Source organism: Ursus maritimus, unplaced genomic scaffold (assembly GCF_017311325.1).
Source record: "Ursus maritimus isolate PB19 unplaced genomic scaffold, ASM1731132v1 scaffold_6, whole genome shotgun sequence".
Classification (NCBI taxonomy): Eukaryota; Metazoa; Chordata; class Mammalia; order Carnivora; family Ursidae; genus Ursus; species Ursus maritimus.
In genome coordinates this window covers 46,891,580-46,911,353 of record NW_024426774.1, presented here as the reverse complement: position 1 = coordinate 46,911,353, position 19,774 = coordinate 46,891,580, and the positions used below count along the sequence as shown (strand labels likewise).

General features: G+C 41.2%; 1 protein-coding gene across 3 annotated transcripts in view; it reads left to right on the top strand.

The window, feature by feature from the left end:
• Positions 1-2,466: 2,466 nt before the first annotated feature.
• The window catches only part of POLE4 (DNA polymerase epsilon 4, accessory subunit), a 34,535-nt gene continuing 17,227 nt past the window's right edge, over positions 2,467-19,774 (top strand). For 2 of the 3 annotated variants that reach the window (XR_005832869.1, XM_040623267.1), the window contains exons 1-3: positions 2,467-2,726; positions 3,291-3,375; positions 4,040-4,081. Coding sequence is in view for 2 of the 3 variants with exons in the window: in XM_040623267.1 (XP_040479201.1) it covers positions 2,520-2,726; positions 3,291-3,375; positions 4,040-4,081 (334 nt within the window). In the remaining variant the exon portion in view is untranslated. Of the gene's footprint in view, positions 2,727-3,290; positions 3,376-4,039; positions 4,082-12,907; positions 13,231-19,774 lie in introns of those variants that run through there. The other variant, XM_040623266.1, reaches the window with a different exon arrangement.

The following is a 19,774-nucleotide window of genomic DNA, read 5'->3' as shown; positions in this document are numbered from 1 at the left end:
TCTCCTAGAAAAGGAAGGCCTAGGTCAACCAATCGATGCTTGCCTGATCAGCATAAGTTATCTAACCGGGCTCTAAGACTTCCCTTTGCTCCATATAGGGAAACTAACCCTGCTTTAACCAATCAGCAAATGTCCAGTATAACTTCCTTATTCCTGCTCACTTTGGTCTATAAAAATCTCTTGACTTGCACAGCTCTACCCAACTCATGAATTGTTGATAAAGCCAGTAAGATCTTTAATATCTACTCAGTCGACTCTTGCTCTTTAACACAGTGTTAAAAACAAGACAACAGACCCAAAATAGAGTCACTAATGCTAAACCCTACATCATCAGACCAAGACACTTTTGGCTTTCCCAGAAATGGAATCTTATATTAGTCAATCAGGAATTGCCTGATCAATACTAGTTAAGTAATATGCCTGATAGATCCCTGCCATCTTCTAAAGGGAAGTGATCCTGGGATCATGACCTGAGCCAAAGGCAACCGCTTAACGACTGGGCCACCCAGGTGCCCCATGATTCCCCCTTTTAACATGACTTTGGCCTTTCACGGCTCATAGTCAAGAACTCCTTGTGTAGTCTAAATAAACCTCTTCCTATTAGTCATAGTAAAACCAGGGAAAGGAAGATGGAGCTGGGCCAAGTGGTAAAATACACAACTAATGAGGAAAAAAAATAGGAACTGGGGGGGGGGAGCAAAAAGAGAGGGGAAGAGGAGCAAGTGGAAGAAAGGCAGGGAAAATATGGATAACAGAGAAAACTGGGAAGAAAAAGGGGTTAAGGAGAATCTTCTCGGAAAGCCAATTTGACTCGATCCTTCAGGAAGTCTGAATGAATTCCTGTCTCCAGTGTTCAATTCATTTATTCTGTTAATTCAGAACTTAGGCAGCCATTAGTACTTAACTACTTTGACATTGATAGAATATCGCTCCATGAAGTGTTCCACTGCAAGGGGACACAAGAATCTGGCGGTGCTTTTATGAATTTTGTGTGGAGCTTTTCCTGTGAAGGAGCGTCCACAAATGTAATCTGAAGGGGGACTCAGGACTGAGGTCTGAAAGGAGGTTGAAGTGAAATTATCAGTGACACAACCCCATTTCTGAAGGTTTTAATCTTGCCCAAGCCTCTTGTTCTGAGGGGAGCCTCTGCTAATCCAGTCAGGTAGAGTTTACTACATCATTGATGAATGGAGATAGATATTATCTAATTCAACCTCATCTTGGCTTGACTGCATTCTGTCGTGGGTAAATTAACCACCTCCTGTCTTAACTTCTTCAGCTGTAAAAGTTAAAATATTACCTACTCCAAAAAGGGTATTATGAGAATTGTTACTCAGTACATAAATATGTAAATGTAAAAGCACATGTAAAAGCATGAACCATGCACATAGGAAATGCTAAAAAAATATGAGCTATTAGAACTGACTTAGATTAAAACTGTTACGGCAAATATGAACTGTTCCTCTATGCCAGGTTTCGAACTTTGGTGTGGGGACTAATCAGGGGTGGCGTGTATTCTGAGGGATCCTTTTCAGGTATCTGTGAAGTAAAAACTATTTTCTTAACAATACTAAGAGGTTATTTGGAATTTCCAGATCTATTTGAAAAGTGGTAATGTTAACATACAGAAGCAGTGAGAGAGTCCAACGGTCTTCTATTAAAGCCATACATTAAAGAGAATGTTCTCATTAGACTTTTTGGGGGAAACTTGTTATAAAAACGTATTAGTTACCTTATTCTGAAACTTTTAATTTCGAATACAATAAATATAGATATAAACCACAGAAACAAAGGCTCTTTGGGGTCCTCAGTAATTTCTAAGAGCGTAAAGGGAGCTTGCGAACAAAAAGTTTGAGAGCCAGCGCTCTGGTGCAACTCGCGACTGAACAAGCGTGAACAGCTTGTGATCGACACAACTTCATACTTTCCAGCCCCTATGCTTTTTATTTGTGGTTTCCTGTCAGGGCTTAAATTCTTCTATTTCTCCCTGCCAAGGTCCTACCTTCTTCTAGGGCATCTTGTTCTCCTTGACACTGGTCCAGATTTCGCGCCCCTCTCGGTACCCTCTTTCCCGCACGCGGGACCTCCCGGGAACATCCGGGCCTCGCACGGGCACCTGCCCTTCTCAGTCTTGTCTCTCACTCGCTTATCATTTGAGTGAGACTCTCTTGCAGGCCGGGTCTGGGTTTCCAGACCAGGGAGCTCCTCCGGGCATTAGCCCGGCTCAGCCACATTCAGCCACTAAGGGACCGGTGCTTGGGGTCAACTAGGCACAACGGCGCTCACCAGGACCCGGAAGAGAGTGTAAAAGCGTAGCAGCCGCGAGGCGCCACAGCAAAGACAGAGCTACCACGCCCAGCGCCGGTCCCCGCCTGCCGGGAGTCCTAGGAGCGACCAGCCGCGTAAGGGGCGGGGCCACGCGCCCAGAGGGGGCGTAGCCCCCAGCACGCGCGGGAAAGGGGCCGGCGTCGCGTGCGCGCGCACAGTCGGCGGCCGCGCGCAGCACGCTCGGGGCCCGGATGGCGGCGGCGGCTGGAAGCGGGACGCCCCGGGAGGAGGAGGGGCCCAGTGGGGAGGCAGCGGCTCCGCAGCCCCAAGCCCCGACGAGTGCGCCCGGGGCTCGTCTCTCAAGGCTGCCTTTAGCGCGAGTGAAGGCTTTGGTGAAGGCGGACCCCGACGTGACCCTCGCGGGACAGGAAGCCATCTTCATTCTGGCACGAGCCGCGGTGCGGCGGGAGCGTCAGGGCCACACGGGCTTGCGGGGCGGATAGGTGGTGAGGGGCGGGGCAGCAGGAACTTTCCGGGGGCGGGGCGTAGCGGCGACGGGGGCCGCTTGGGGAAGAGGAAACGAGGGAGGAGGAGGGTCTGGACTGGGTGTGCATAGCGTAAGTGGGTGAGTGAGGTGCTGGGCCGGATTCAGAGACGTGAAGTGTACGTAGGAGGGAAGACGGAGAAAGAGGCACATACCTGCCGTAGTTGTATTGATTTATTAACACACCTGCCACGTCATAAGGGCTTTGGACAACGACTTTAAGTTGCATTTCGAGTGTCTAATAAAACTTGTAGGAGTGTCAAGTGAATGAGTGCGGTGGATTTACGAGTGACGGAGGAGGGACGTGTCATGGGCTAGCGGGCTAGGGGGAAAGGGAATAATAGTACCTCATGAAGTCCAGGACTGAAAACCTCTTCAGAGCACCCCTTACTTCAGAGCATCCCTTCCCACCGCTCAGAAGCGCTCACAAGAATTGTGCTAGAACCCATTGATTCAATGCTCCTTGTTCGCCTCACAGGAACTGTTTGTGGAGACCATTGCAAAAGATGCCTACTGCTGTGCTCAACAAGGAAAGAGGAAAACCCTCCAGAGGAGAGATTTGGGTAGAGTGTCACTGTGGTATTCCGTATCTGGGGGCAAAGAAGGGAGGGCTGGGGGAGGCTTCCCTCTCACTTGTGAAGAAGCCATCTCCGTAAGGTGAGAGGTGCCACAGTGTCTCTCTCTATGATGTCTTCTGTTGGACTGCCACAGTGATAGAAAGTCCTAACCTTTATGGTCCCTGTGCTTTGGGTGGCTGGAGAGGTGGTGGGGTAGGTAATGAAAGGAGTCTTAAGTGTTGCTAAAGCTGACTAGACCCCTTTATACCTTTTGCCATGTTGTACACTTCTTTTCCCCCCTAGAAACTGGGAGTTTGATTTCTGCCTCTTTAGTTGGTAACCTTTGTGCATGTGTAAGCTTTTGTATACCTTAATCCCACTTTCCCTTCTGTTTTGCTGGACTTTTCTTTGATGACTTTCGGAGCAAAAAGTTTCCCCCCACTGAACAGGGTTTACCTAGAGTTTTCCTACTTTTGTAGAGAAACAGTTGATATGTAAGATTGATGGTGGAGTAGGAATGCATCGCTTGACAGCAAGGGACAAAGTTCATAAATGCCCTTATTTGCATAAAGTGTCATGCCCTTTATTATGTGGGTTGTGGTTTTTTTTTAAAGGTGTTGATGTCCAAATGACCAGAGTTAGTCAGATGTCCTTTTACTGTGTGTTTCAGATAATGCAATAGAAGCTGTGGATGAATTTGCTTTTCTGGAAGGTGAGTTCTCTGTCGATGGGTAATCATTTCCACCTGTCTATCGCATGCTAATGATCTGGGTTAAAACCTTATAAAATTGCTACCTGGTTCTTCTTAGGGATAATTCTTCCTCCCTATTTCCTATTAAGTTGGGGAAAACTAATATATTAAATCTAGTGAGATTTAACAATTCTAATTCTCTTGGGTAACTAGAACTTTTTCCTGAAAACTGTTAATTATAAAAAATGAGAGAGAATATAAAAATCCTAGTGGGGTTAGGTGGATCGAGAAGTTTGTTTCCTACTTTGGTCTCCGTTCCCTTCATATAATGCTATATAATCTTCCCCTCATCATAATGCTAGAGATCAGAAACAATTGCCAACATTTTTTCTTCTTCAACCATCTGTATTAAGTGATTATTTTGCCACTGGGAGATTGTGTACTTGCCTGTGTCTGTTTGTTTTTAAGAATTTTGCATTAACTTGTGTACTAAGTCTTGTCATTGAAGTAGAAAATATTGAGATACCATATTTTAGCTATCTTTTCTCGGATGGATATCTATTTCTCCAATAATTCCTAAATCTGATCAGCTTATTTTTCCCTGCACATATTCTGATTGAATATGAGAGAGCCACACACTTTCAGTTTATTTTCACCTTTACAATACCAGCATGTTCTCATTATCTTCTTCGTGCCTTATTACCTTCAGAAATCCTTTCTGGATGAATTTATTTCACTATTTTTCTCTTTTGTTCTGTAATCAGCCTAGGCCTCTCACCCTTTTGATACATTTTTTAGAAATGTGTTTTAAGATACATTCCCATGGCTAGCTTCAAGTCTAGATTCTTGAGTATTCTTTCAATTTGTAGATCTTTCTTAACCTTTTTTTTCTGCTTGTTTTTGTTAAAAATAACTTAATTGCCTACCTGAGGAAGGCAACTTCCTGTTACTGACTTCCCATCAGTTCTCCAAATATGTTTGGAGCCTACGTTACCTGCTCATTTTTAATTACCAGCTTTTCAAAGAGTATATATAATCAGATTTGTATTTTAAAGACTTAACACTACAGACCTGTGGATGATGAATTGGAAGGTGCCAGGAGTAGAAGTGGAGAGATCTTATGTAGTTTTCTACTCTGGTCTCCACCATGGCATAGTTCTTAGCTTGGATTTTTAATAAATGGTCACTTATTGAGTGGTGGATGTATTCATTTTCATCTTTTGATCCAATAATCTCAGTAATTGCATTCCTCTGCTCTGCCTACATTAGTAGATCTGAATTTTGGTCATTTTAGCAATCGCGGATTCAGTCAGTATTATATTTCGTACCTGGTAAAATAAATGTTCTCATGTCTTTAGATGTATATTTTCTAAGTAGAAAATTATTTTTTTCTTTTGTAATCAAGGCAATATATATCCATGCTTGAAAATCAGTTATCTAATGGCTTCTAATGAAATGTAGCTGCTGCTCCACACTTTTGGTGTTTCTGTCTTTAGTTTTTCAGGTGTTTACTTACGTTTCTAAATAATTTTCATCCTTGATTTTTCAACTGCAGATGTTATCTGTTAACTTTCTGCTGTGATAAATGAAGATTTAGGTAACCTATACTGCTCCATAAATCCCTCCTTTCTGATTTTTGGAAGTTATATCATTATTTTTAGTTCCTTTGTTACCTGTATAGTTTACATAACGTACTAAAATATCTATTTTTTTGGTTAACTCCCCACTTTGGAAGGTGTGACTATTAGTGGACCCATCCTTTCCTTTCCCATTTTTTAACCCACTTCTAGCTTTACTTGGTGTCCTCTATACTTGTATTTTGACAATGTGAAGACTGATAACATATCTTGTTATCTTAGTTAAATCTCCCACGCTTTACATATCTGTTGAATGTAGTAGTTGAAAAACAGTACTGTGAATAGTTCTCCAAACATGGAGAACTTCCTTTACCTCTTCTGTCCTTTAATTTCTCATAGAGGTGCCTTCCCTGCAGGCAACTGTTATTAGTCTCTTGTGTAATATTTGGGATATTTTATGCAGATGAGTTTATGTATGTATATTTTTTTCCAAACCTTTCCTTATGAACACAGATAACAAATGTAAAGTCAATAAATAATGAAATGAACACCATTGCAACCACCAGCTGGGTCAAGAGCTAAAATAGTGTCAGCCCCCAGAAGCTCCATATATATTCCTTCTTCATGGTAGATCTTTCCATCCCCTTTCCTGACACAACAGTATCCTGACTTTTTGATAATTACTTGATTTTCTTTACAGTTTTACGACATAAGCATCCTTAAACAGTAGGATTTGGTTTTATATTTTTTCGAACTTTCTAAAAATGTAACCACACTGTATGTATTCACCGGTCATCTTCTGTCCTGTGACTCTTTTCTTTAGGTTAACACATTTATGAGGTCCGTCTGTGTGGTTGCACATATCTCTTTTCTCTGCTGTATGGCATACGTTGTGTGACAGCATTATAATTGAACCATTTTAATGTGGATATTTGGGTAACTTTTTTTTTTCTGTTATAAGCAATGTGCTATTGATGCTTTGTCCTTAGCTTGCCTTCTGCTCCCTCGTCACTATGAACATTCTTACACATATTTCTCTAGGGGTGTGTGTGGATAAAGGTGCTGGGACATAGGATATGTATATTTCCCTCTTTTATAGATATTGCTGAACTTCCTGCATACCTGATTCACATTTCTACCAAGAATGTATGATAATTCACATTGCTCCTCATTCTCATCAACACTTGGTATTTGATTTTTGCCAGTCTGGTAGGGATGTTAAGGATAATTGCATAGTACTTTCATTTTGCATTGCCCTGATTACTGGTGACATCTTTTCATATGCATGTCCATTTTCTGAGGTGGGGTGGTGTCTTATTTTTATCCTGGATATTTTGTCTTTTTCCTTACTGATTTGTAACTGTATCTGTGATTATATGTGTGTGTGTATATGTGTATATATATATGCTTTTTATTTTTTATTTTTTCTGAATGTAAATCTTTTTCATCATATGGGAAGCCTATATCTTTTCCTGGTTTATGACTTGTCTTTTCACCCTTTAGGGTACCTTTTGATAAACCAGTTCTCAATTAAAGATAGTCAAATGTATTAATTTTTTCTTTATATGTAATGCTATTTGTTTCCTGTATAAGACTTTTTCCCCTACCCCAACATCATGAAGTCATTCTCCTATATGCTAAAATTTTTTATAGCTTTCTTGTCTTTCGTAAAACTACAGTTGACTTTTTGTGTATCCGACTGAGGTAACGAAGGGTCTAATTTAATTTTTTTCTTATTATTTAGATGGGCACTTTTCCATAGAATATTCTGTTATACTACTTTTGTTATAGATCAAGGCTCTTTCTAGGTTTTCTGTTCTTCTGTTGATCTGTTGTGTTTGTTACCATGTCTGTACCACACTGTATCAATTATGGTAGCTTTATCTGAAAGAACAGATCTTCCCACTTTGTTCTTTAAGTGTCTTGGCTATTTTCGATTCTTTGCATTTTCATGTGTATTTTAGAGTCTGCTTGCCAAATTCCACAGGAAAAGGGTACTGATTGGGATTGAATGGAATCTATAGATTACTTGGAGGGAGAAACAATATCTTTATAGTAGTGAATCTTTCAGTCCATGAACATAGTATATTTCTCCATTTATTTAGATCTTTAATGTTTTTTTAAATAAAGTTTTTTTACTTCACAGGAAGAAATCTTGACATGTTTTGTTAGATGCTTTCCTCTAAGTACTTAATTTTGATGCTATTGTTATTGACATCTTTCTAAGAAAAAATTTTCTGAATGTTGCTAGTGTATAGAAATATAATTGGTTTTATATCTTAATTTTGTACCTAACATCTTGCTCAATGCTAATTCTAATGATTTGTGTTGATTCTTTTGGATTTCCTTAGTTACATGGTAATATCCACTAGTAGTGGCAGTTTTGTGAAGTTTTCCCAATCCTTATCTTTTTCTTTCCCTTTTTCTTGGCTAGATTCTGCAGTGTAGTGTTGAATAGATGTCGCTGATAGCAGTCATCTTGATTTCAAAGAGAAAACCTTCAGTGTGTCCTCATTAATTATACTTAACTCTAGTTTTTTTGTAGATTAATTTTAACAGATTGCAGATGCTGTATTGCTGTTTTTAAATTTTATTTATTTATAAATATTTTATTTATTTGAGAGAGAGTGAGAAAGACCGTGCATATGCGTGCCTGCATGAGCATGGGAGGGGGCAGAGGGAGAGGGAGAAGTAAACTCCCTGCTGAGCAGGGAGCCTGGTACAGGCTGGGTCGCAGGACCCTGAAATCTTGACCTGAGCCTAAGGCAGACACTTAACTGACTGAGCCACTCAGGTACCCCTGAGAGATTGGCATTTTTTTCCCTATTGAATGTGAGCCTCATACAAATTAGTTGGAGAGTGTGTGTACCCTTTTTATGTGTTCTCTAGAAAACTTTGTAAGATTGGAATTCTTTTTTTTTTTTTTTTTGTTAAAAAAATTTTTTTTTTAAACATTTTATTTTGAGAGAGACAGAGCAAGAGAGAGAGAGAGAGAGAGAGAGCACGCGCGAGCGTGAGCAAGCATGAGCGGGGTGAGGAGCAAAGGGAGAAGCAGACTCCCCGCTGAGCAGGGAACCCTATGCAGGCCTCGCTTCTAGGACTCTGGGATCATAACCTAAGCTGAAGGCAGACTCTTAACCAACTGAGCCACCAGGCGCCCCATTATTTCTTATTTGAATGGTAGAATTCACCAATGAAGTCATTTAGGCTAGAATTTTCCTTGTGGGAAGATACCTGATTGATTACATTTTTTTGTGTGATATAGGGACCATTCTGGTTTTATTTTATTTTTTGAGGCAGTCCTGTCCTGCTTTCCCCTTGAGTTATAGTTTTTCTAGGAATTTTACATTTATCTAAATTTTCAAATTTGTTGGCATAAAGTTCTTCATAGTATAGCTGACCCTTGAACAGCACCAGGTTTTTTGTTTGTTTGTTTGTTTTTGAAAGTTGTTTATTTTTTTTTTTTTTAGTAATCTCTATACCCACCATGGGACTCAAACTCATGAGGCCAAGATCAGGAGTGCATGCTCTTCTGACTGAGCCAGCCAGGCGCCCCAAGTGGGCATTCTTTTTTTTTTTTCGTAGGCTCCATGCCCAGTGTGGGGCTGAGGTGCATGCCTGGGGTGCCTGGGCGGCTCAGTCTGTTAAGCGTCGGACTCTTGATTTCAACTCAGGTCATGATCTCAGGGTTGTAAGATCTGAGCCCTGCATGGGGCTCCCTGCTTAGCAGGGATTCTGCTTGAGATTCCCCCCCCCCCAATGCATGCTCTTTCTCTTTCTAAATAAATAAATAAAATCCTTAAAAACAAAACGAAACAAAAAAAGAAAGAAAAAAGAGTCTCATACCCTACTGACTGAGCCAGCCAGGGTCCTGAATAACACAGGTTTGAACTGTGTGGGTATGTGGGGATTTTTTTACAGTATAACACTGTAAATGTATTTTTTCCTCTTATTTTCTTAATAACATTTTCTTTTTTCTAGGTTATTTTATTGTAATAATACAGTGTATAATACACCTAATATACAAAATATGTGCTAATAGGCTATGTTATTGGTAAGACATCTGGTCAACAGTAGGCTATTAGTAGTTAAGTGTTTGAGACTTTTTATAAGTTAACCATTGTTACTTCTTCTTCTTTTTTTTTTTTTTTAAGATTTTCTTAATTTATTTATTCGACAGAGATAGAGACAGCCAGCGAGAGAGGGAACACAAGCAGGGGGAGTGGGAGAGGAAGAAGCAGGCTCATAGCGGAAGAGCCTGATGTGGGGCTCGATCCCATAACGCCGGGATCACGCCCTGAGCCGAAGGCAGACGCTTAACCGCTGTGCCACCCAGGCACCCCCAAATTTTTGCTCTTTTTAAGTGTAATTTATTATTTCATTTTTTCCCTCTCTCAGGAAATTATATACTTTATTCTTTTGTTACTCTACAGTTACTGTATGCATTCTTATTTCAGCAGAGCCTAAAGATAGTACCTTTATACTTGTCCTCAAGAAAATAGGATCTTAGAATTATTAACTCTCTATGCAAGGCCCTCTTCCCCATATATGCTATTATTGTCATGTGTTTTTGTTTTGCTTTGTCAATCCACATAAGGCACTGTTACTGTTGTATTATATGGTAAAGATCACATGAATTTATTCACATATTTATACTATCTTTGCCCTTCTTATATTTCTGCTTCTCCATTTTTGATCATTTTCTTTCTTTCTGAAGTAAATCCTTTAGAACTCCTTTAGTATGGGTCTGCTGGTAGCTGACTCTTTTTTGGGTGGTGGTGGTGGTAATGAAAAAGCCTTTATTTACTTTCATTGTTAAAAGTATCTTGCTGAATATAGAATTTTAGGTGGAAAGTTATTTCTTTATCATGTTGAAGCTCTCATTCTGCTTCTTTTGGCTTCCATCGTTTCTGTTGAGAAATCACGGTTAATCAGTTAATCTTTTGAAGCTAATTTGTCCTTTTTTGGTTACTTTTAAGATTTTGTATTTGTCTTTGATTTTTCTGTAGTTTCCGTTGGATGTATACACGTGTAGATTTCCCTCTCTGGTCTGCTTAAGCTTCTTAAATATATGGATTGATGTCTTTTATTTGTCCTGGAGAAGTCTCAGCTAGTTATCTTTTCAGATAATGGCTCTGCTTTGTTCTTTCTCCTTTCTCATTAGGATTCCCATTAAATATATATTAAACCTCAATCATAATTTTACCTTTCCATGCTTGTGTGTAGTTTTTTTCTGATCTCTCAGGTTGTTAATTCTTTCTCTGGTGGTCTTGTCTCCTTTAAACTGTTCTATGGATTTCTTAGTTTGTTTTTGTTTTTGTATCTTCAGTTCTGTGAATTCCATTTGCTTATATTTCAAATTTACTTTGTCACTTGTTATTACATTCGCTCCAGATATTTTGAAGCTTGCCTTTTATTTCTTTAAACAAAGTAAGTGCAGTTGTTTTATAGGCTCTGTCCAGTCTAATATCTACAGCCTTTTGAGGCTGACTTATTTTATTTTTTTTCCTGACCTGTTCCTGTTGATATTGTTTCATGGTCTTTTTTCCTCTTTATGCCTAGTTATCTTGGTGTATTGGTCATTGTACTTGAAAAAAATTATTTGTTGGATAGTTTGAGGCCTGTATGATGAAATGTTTCTCCAAAGATTTTTATTTGCTGCTGCAAGGTACCTAGGGGAATGTGTAAATTCAGGATCTCCTTAATCCAAGACTTGAGGATTAATTAATAATTAATAATTAATATAAGTGAATCCTGACTGCAAGTCTGTGAGGGGGCTGATTTAATTCTAGTCTAGCTTTACTCTGGGGGTATAGCCTAATGGGACTACAGCTTTTTAAAAAATCCGAACTTCCCACTTGGGCAGAGTCTTAGATTTGACTTAGCTAAAATTTCCGTCTCTGTCTTTTAGACTAGCAAAAAAGACCTCAGGGCAAAAGCAGATTTGGAGGTTGGGTTTACTTTGTGTTCTTGCTTTCTCTAGATCTTGGATTTCACTTTTTGATGCCTCTTCAGTGCTTGAAGGATTTTCTTTTTAAAAATATTTCAGTCAGCTTTATCAGTTGATCTCAGCAGGAATTTGCCTTTATAACAAGAAGAGGCTGTTTTTTTTCTTTTCTTTTTTTTTTTTTTAACTTAGAGGTGTTTTTGCTTTGTTTTCTCATATGTTCTTTTCTCTGAATTATATTTTATTCTAGCTTTTTTTTTTAGATAAATTTTAGTTTTTCCTTTCATTTTGCAGTTTGCCCAGTAATTTTCATTCTGTTTAGGAATAAAGGAGTAAGAAGGCTGCTTGGAAGCTGTGTATACATAGGAAGGTGGTTTTTGCTTTGCACTTTTATGTTAGGGTGGGCAGAGGTGGGACCAGGTGTTATGCTGGGGCCCTGAATGCCTTACTGTGGGGAGCTGGTATTTTCAGAGGCTTCTCTAGTTCTTCAGATTATTTATTTAGTTTATTGGAAGAGAGCCCTCTGATTTTTTTCCCGTTTAGCTTTAAATGTTTGTCTTCTGGTAATGCTATAGGCTGGAAGGGTTGTAGGGAGGTGGGGCCACCTGTTTCTTATAGACCCTCAAGTCATTAACCCTTTCTAGCCTGTGCATCTTTCTGTTGTTCCTGTGTCTGAGTCGGCCTGGAGACTGTCCGTGAATCTCTTGGGCAAATGGGCTCCCACCTCTGCTGCTCCTTCTGTTCATTCTAGGCTTATGTTTTTTCCTGCTGTATTTATAAACATACTTCAGTCAGATTTCTATTATTCAGCTTTTTGTTGAAATCTCTTACCTGCTGATGGGCCCCCTTCTTTGTTGTAGATTTATACTTTTTTAAAACCTTATTTCCTTTTGAATGGAATCTTGGATGGGAGGACATACAAAGTTGTGGGCTCAGTCTCCCATCTTGAATTGGAACTTTCTCAAAAGATTATAAACTTTTTCCTTAGATAACTTTTATATTTTGTATCATGCTTTGTATGGAATCCCCAAATGCTCATTAACTAACACGGCAACCTCTTTGCCCTTTACCAACTTCCAATTCTAACTCTCTGGACCAGTATGCTTAATTCACAGCTGCCCAATTTCTGTAGTGACATGTTTAGTGATCTTTTGGATGGATATTCCTCAAAATGAGTATTTTGGTCTTAGAGAACTGACAATACCAGTGCAGCTTCCACTTGAATTTTGCCCAGTTACACTCATCCAGTTCTTGAGGCACCTTGCTTTACATGTTGCTCTTTGTTTTTTTTCTTGTTTTTGTTTTTGTTTTTGTTTTTTTTAGGAACTTTGGATTGATGGCTGAGCTGGGCAGTTTTGTGAGCTTTCACCTGCATCCTTTGGCCAGCCCCTCTCCTGCAGGCCTCAGCTTTGAAGAACAGACTATTTGGAATATTGTACTTATATGCTTTTCCTGTTCTACCTTCACCTAAGCCGGGATAAGCAGAGATCTCACCTATTAGCTTTTCTCTACAAGGTCTTCCACTCCTGTGTCTTCCATTTCAGGCTTGGATGCAGCCTCTGTTGAGGCAGAGGAAAAGAAAATGATTTGTGTAGGTTGCTTATTGAATGATGAGGACCATAATAAAGGTCTCTGATCAATTTCAACCCAGTGTGTTTTATAATCTTGCCTTTGTCCTTGCCATGATAACTGGAGGGCCACCACGTCCCGTCAGAGACCTTTGATCTTTCTTGCCAGCTGTTCTAAATCTCAGTCCTTTGATTTATTTGCTTTTTATTTGCTTTTTTCCAATATGTCACCGGAATGTGATTTCAGAAGTTATGGGATGTCACTTAAGGTCTTCAGAAGTTTAAATAAATGTGATCCTAGATTTAAAACCAGTTAAATTTTAACAGCTTTATTGAGATATAATGCACATACTATACAATTTACCCATTTAAAGTGTACATTTCAATAGTTCTTAGTATATTCATAGATATGTGCAGCTATCACCACAGTCAATTTTTAAATATCTCCATATTAGTGGAATCATAAGATATGTGGTATTTTGTATCTGGCGTCTTTCACTTAGGTAATGTTTTCAGGGTTTGTTTATGTTATAGCATGAGCAGTATCCATTCCTTTATTTTTATTTTTAAAATTGTGGCAAAATATACATAACCTAACATTTACTGTTTTAACTATTTTTAAGTGTACAGTTCTGTGGCATTAAGTACATTCACATTATTGTGTAGCCATCACCATCGTCCGTCTCCAGAACATTCTTCATCTTCTCAAACTGCAGCTGTAGACACTAAACAATAACTGCCCATTCTTCCCTCCCTTAGGCCCTGGCTGATTTTTGTTTTTTAAGGGAAAGTTTGGGTGATCTAGCAGGAGGGAGGCAAAGTACTTGGAAAGTAGTATTTGAGGAGAGCAGCAGGAAACTGATTAAAACACTTGACCAGTTTTCAGATTCTTCTGTGGCATTTGTTTGAAATGCCCATTTCTAGACCTAATAAATTAGAATCTCAGGGGCTGGAGCTCCAAGACTCTCTATTAGTTTTTTCAAATAAATTCCCCAAGTAATTTCCTTCCCACCACTGGTCCACAGACTACTGATCTACAGGAAAATGTAAATCTCCCTTCTAAGGGCCGGGGGTGGGTGGTAAAGTATGACTGTAGAATGTCGGGAATAGAGAGGAAGAGAAGGAAAACAACAACCACTACTCTTTAAGAAGTAAGAGGGGAGTACCGGATTTTGTAGGTCAGCTGGTGAAGGTTCTGCCTTAAGGAAAGGACTGGGCAGAGAATGGTGCAGAGAAAGATTCAAACCAAAGGAGGGCCTCAGTGAGACTGTCTGCAAAGCTGTTTGTTGAATCTACTCAATGTAATCTCTAGCGTATCCACACTCCTTGTCTGTACGGTCCTCACGATGCGCAGTGCCTGGCTCATGGGTCCTTCATACATGTCTGTTGAACTGATTCATAGGTCTTCAGGTGGCCTACGAGTCCAGAGGCTCCCGTGTTCCTGGGCCATAACCAGCAGGGGGAGGCTGACTCCCCGAGCCCTTGGTGAAGGCAGCCACCCTTAGACCCTTTTACTGGATGTGTTCTTTTCTGCCAGATTGGGTTAAGGCTGTGACAATTGTAGGGATTAACTCTGAGTTTCCTGAGAAATGACAATTACACTTTTCCTATGGATCCTGGCCCAGAAGCCTTCCAGACTTTCTAAGCCGCATATCCACTGCAATACAGAATTCTCGCTCTTTCACTGCAGGTTACCTAAACCTCAGAAACGTGTTTTCCCTGTTTGCAAGATCTGGTGAAATGTAGAGGAAACAAGTGTGGGGCTCTGCTCAGAAGCGCAAGATCAAAGCTCTTTGCTCATAATGGTACGCTCCAGTATGTGAGCAATGGTAGATCTCCCCAGGAATTTGGAAATAAGCTAGGAAGATTGCCCTCTGAAAGTGGAACCTCTAAGTCAAACATTTCAGAGGCTGAATTGCTCCCAGACTCAACTAGACCTGATCAAATGTATGAAGAAGAATGTGCCAGTCAGTAGAGGGCACTGGTTAGTCGTGAAAGAGAGGAAGGAGTTCCAGAGACAAGTTGTTAGGTAGGGTAGCTTGAACCTTAGCCAGTGCTTGGAGTACTATGGTCCCATTGACCAGCTATGTCAGCCTGCCCCATTCAGGTGCCTTCAAACACTGCAGTCCTATCCAACTCCCTTTGTCCATGCGGTCACTGTGGGATCTGGGCTCCTTCCATCTTATTGCTTTGTCATTCCCTTCTCTATTGCACTGTTCAAGAGAACTTCCTGTGATGATGGAAATGTTCTATATCCACGTTGTAGCCACCCACAACATGTGGCTACTGAGCCAGTGAAATGTGGAACTAAACTTTTAATTTTACTTTTTTTACTTTAAAATCTATTTTGTTTCAAGTTTTTGTTTAAATTATAATTTGTTAACACATAGTGTAATATTGGCTTGGGAGTATAAATTTTTAATTTTACTTCATTTAAATGTAAATAGCCAGAAGTCTCAGCCACAGCATCTTCTCTGTGGAACTCTTAACTATGGAACTGTGGGCACAATAAGATTTCTAAGCCTCGGTGACGATAGTGGTTACTACTCCATAAGGAGGGTCACAGAATAGCGCCAGAAAAGCCCTCCGCACTGGGTGGGGCACAGAGTACTGAGTCAACACTGGCATTGTTATTACAGCTTTTGCCAACTCCAGCGTCCATCTTCAGCATTGCTACTGAGCAATGAAGCCCTTTTTATTCTGAACATCACTCGTCTGTGGTAACAAAAGCTCTAAATAAGAAATGAGGGCTCCTCCAAGCACACATGAGGGAAATACCATAAATGGAGATGTGTCTCCACATCAGACATCGAGCTTCATTAATGAGAGTCTGCTTCCGAGAAAAAGGTTCATTTTGATGTGCTGACAATCCCAGGTTTCTTAGCCTGAGACATCCTCACTGAGCTTATTAATGTCAATGTGAAGGACCTCTTTCAAGATGCCAGGGAGCTTTTACCCAAGACAGACAACAAGGCCCTTTTGCTTTCCACTTCCTAATTGAGTCTAGTACAGTGAGTGGAGAAAGGCATGCTTTTAAAAAGGTGTCTGCGCCCGTCACTTCATAGTGTTTTCTTGAGGCACTGCTAATTAGCACATCTCTGCCTTATTAGAGATGATAAATAGAGACCGACCAGGCCTCCTTTGGGCAGGGAGAGTTGTAGAAATCATCTGTCCTCATCTCAGGGATGCCACACCAGAGTGGCACAAAGCAGAGACCAAAGTTCGGCTTTTTAAATCACACTGAAGATAATGAATTTACTAAAGACTCTCAGTACATTTTAAAGAAATGCGACATTTCAGAGCAAATAGCTGTGAAACTGTATTTCCAAACAATGGGCAATTGTATTGCTTATTCACCCTACCTGAAAAAAGAAACTTTGTGCCTTTGGTGCTTTGAAATAGTAAAATACCAGGTGAATGCTGGGTGAAAATCTTAGGGAGAATTTTAGGGTTCCTCCTTGTGCCACTGTTGCTATATGGTGCAGCTAAAAGCAAGAAGCCAAATTTTTTTTTTCCTAATTATCATTCTTAATTGTGATGAATCACAGTAATTTCATGAAGCACTTTGTAAAAGTGAAAAGGTCTGTAAGTCAGAATGTGTGTTCTAATAGAGAAAAATGTCAGACATAACCGAATTGGGGAGAGAAAATTCCTAAGAGCTCATTGTCATGGGAAACCCACAAGCTCATAGTATAAGACATAGACCAAGGCCTAATGGCAGACACTTGGGCATAGGACAAGAGGAAACTCTCAGCTGGGTGGTACTGGGAGACAGGAGAGCGAATTTGCCAGCAGGCACCAGCAGATCTGTATTTGTGCTAATATGGGTGAGTGAGGTACTAATGGTGCTGTACTCTAAGGTTCCTGAATGTAGCCTACGGGGCCCCGAGTGGCTGAACAGGCCCGCTCTGAGAGGATTTCACAAGGGGCTTTGTCTGTGTTAAGCTTCTGGAAAGGGCTGAGGTTTTCCTGGGGTTTGATTTCATCAGTTTATATAGCTAGTGGTTTAGGAATGACGGTATCATCAGCTGTGAGGCAAGTGCCTACTCAGGTCGGCAGGGGGAGCCAGGAGTCACAGGCTGGGATAGATGGATGGATGGTTCTCCTCTAGGTGGCACTAGGAAAACCCTGCCCAGTGTTCTGGAAGATAAAAGGAAACTTTGCAGCCATGCCCCACTGACAATAAGAATTGTCATGGCTGATGGAAACTGGAAGGAAAATCCAATGACTGATATGCCAAAGGCCAGGTCTGACCAGCCCTTTCTGCTCGGAAGCCTTGGTGACTATTGGCCCTCAGGATAAGGTCCTAGCCGCTTAAGCAGACTTTACAAGGTCTCTCTTCATGAGGTCTTTGTGATCTACCTTGTCCGTCCCTCTGTGCTCGTTTCTCCTCCCTGCCCACCTTGTGCTCCAGCCCCTGGATTTCCTGAGGGAGCCATGGTCTCTGTGGCTGTTCCCTCAGCCTGCTGTACATTTCTGCTCATTCTCTTCTCTCTCGTTTGCCGGCCTGAAGTATATGGCTGGGAAACTTCCTGGCCACCCTCTATGTGACGATGGGTGTCCTTCCTCTGTGGCTCCCACAGGGCCCGTCTCTCCCCATCTTAAGGCTCATGACACTGTGGAATCATTGCTTGGCACCCTGTCTGTGTCCCCGTTAAAAGGCCTGCTCTGTGAGGGGGGAATGGCGTGTGCCTGCTGTTCTGTTCTGGCCTCGGCGCCCCCGCTCTGGTTCTGGTGTGAGACAGGTAAAAGATTTGTTTGAAAAAATTGTGTTAAAGTAGTTATAGTTTAAAAAAGTAGTATGCAGGGTGCCTGGGTGGCTCAGGCAGCTAAGCATCTGCCTTCAGCTCAGGTCATGATCTCAGGGTCCTGGGATCGAGTTCTGCATTGCTCTCCTTGCTCAGCAGGGAGTCTGCTTCTCCCTCTGCTTGCCACTCCTCCTGCTTGTGCTTGTGCGCTCGCGCTCTCTCTCAAATAAATCTAAAAAAAAGTGTATAAATCTATGATTACTGTAAAAAAAACCTTAACACTGGGGCGCCTGGGTGGCACAGCGGTTGGGCGTCTGCCTTTGGCTCAGGGCGTGATCCCGGCGTTATGGGATCGAGCCCCACATCAGGCTCCTCCGCTATGAGCCTGCTTCTTCCTCTCCCACTCCCCTGCTTGTGTTCCCTCTCTCGCTGGCTGTCTCTATCTCTGTTGAATAAATAAATAAAATCTTTAAAAAAAAAAACAAAAAAAACCAAAAACCTTAACACAGAAGATTGGTTGAAAAGTGGAATTCCCTTTAGTCCAGCTCCACCATTAAGCTCCCCATCCCTGTAGGTGCCCCTGTGGCCGGTTTGCTGTGCTAGCCTGCCAATTTTGTATGCAGGCTCATATTCATGCATATGTAATCTTAAGGCAAAATAGGGAAAAAACAAGCCATATAATACAGTATATATGTGGTATATAGGATATATATATGGACACACACACCATTTATGCATGTGTGTGTGTGTGTGTGTGTGTGCGCGCGCACGCGTGCAGTTAACATTCTAAGTTGTAAGCAACAGAAACAAACCTGGATGACAGAAAAGGAATTTAATGTTGAGTAGCTCTCAGACTTGGCAGTAGGCTGAAGAAGCAGGCTTGGACAGGGGGAAGAATGGGAAGCCGGATGACTCGTATCACGGCCAGAGACCCTTCCAGGGCAGATCTGCTGGGGACACCGAGGCTGTCCACTGAGCCAGGACTCCTCAGCCGTGCTCTCCGGCCTGGCCCCGCCGCCTCTGTCAGTGCTGCTCACTGCTGCTGGAGCTGCCCCTGACCAACAAATGCCGTTTGTCTCTGCTTTTTCATTCCTTCCTGCTCTATGCGGAGGCCCTGGCAGAGTGCTGGGGGTGGGGGGGCTTGTTAGGAGCCAGTGGGGTGCAATGGCACTGGACCTGCTGTGTCTGCACACTGACTCCTAGGGAGGTGGCCTCTGCCTCCCACTAAGTCTGCTTCTCTCATGGTTTTTCTTCTAGTAGTTTTTGTTTTCTTTTACTGCTTAAGTTTTGATCCATCTGGCCTTTATTTTGGCCCATAGAGTGACATGGGGAGCTATCATTACTTCTTTTCTGGATGGCTACTTGGTTTTCCAGATGCCATATAAAAAATAATCCAGCCCCATCCCTACCCTCAGCACACCGTGTTTTGAAAGGCTACCCTTTAAATGTGTTAAATCTCATACGTGTTTGGATAGGTGTATTTCCGGATTCTCTGTTCTGTTCCACTGACCTATCTATTCGTGTACTGGTACCAAATTGTGTATTTAAAGCTTTTGTCAAAAGAACACATCTATGTTTTTGGAAACTTTAAATTTTGAAATAGCTTCAGACTTGAGTTGCGAGATTAGTACAAAGAACTATGTTCCCTTCACCTGGATGCACATTTGCTTGCACTCTCTTTATTTCATATGTTAGTATTGTATAATTTTTATTGGGAGCCTTTCAAGAATAGATTGCAGACACGCTACCTCCCGTGAGACAATGACAAACATCAGGAAATTTAACACTGCTGCAATGTTATTATCTGATCTATGGATTTATTTAAATTCTGTCAATTATCTCAATAATATCCTTTAAAGTAATTTTCATAGCCT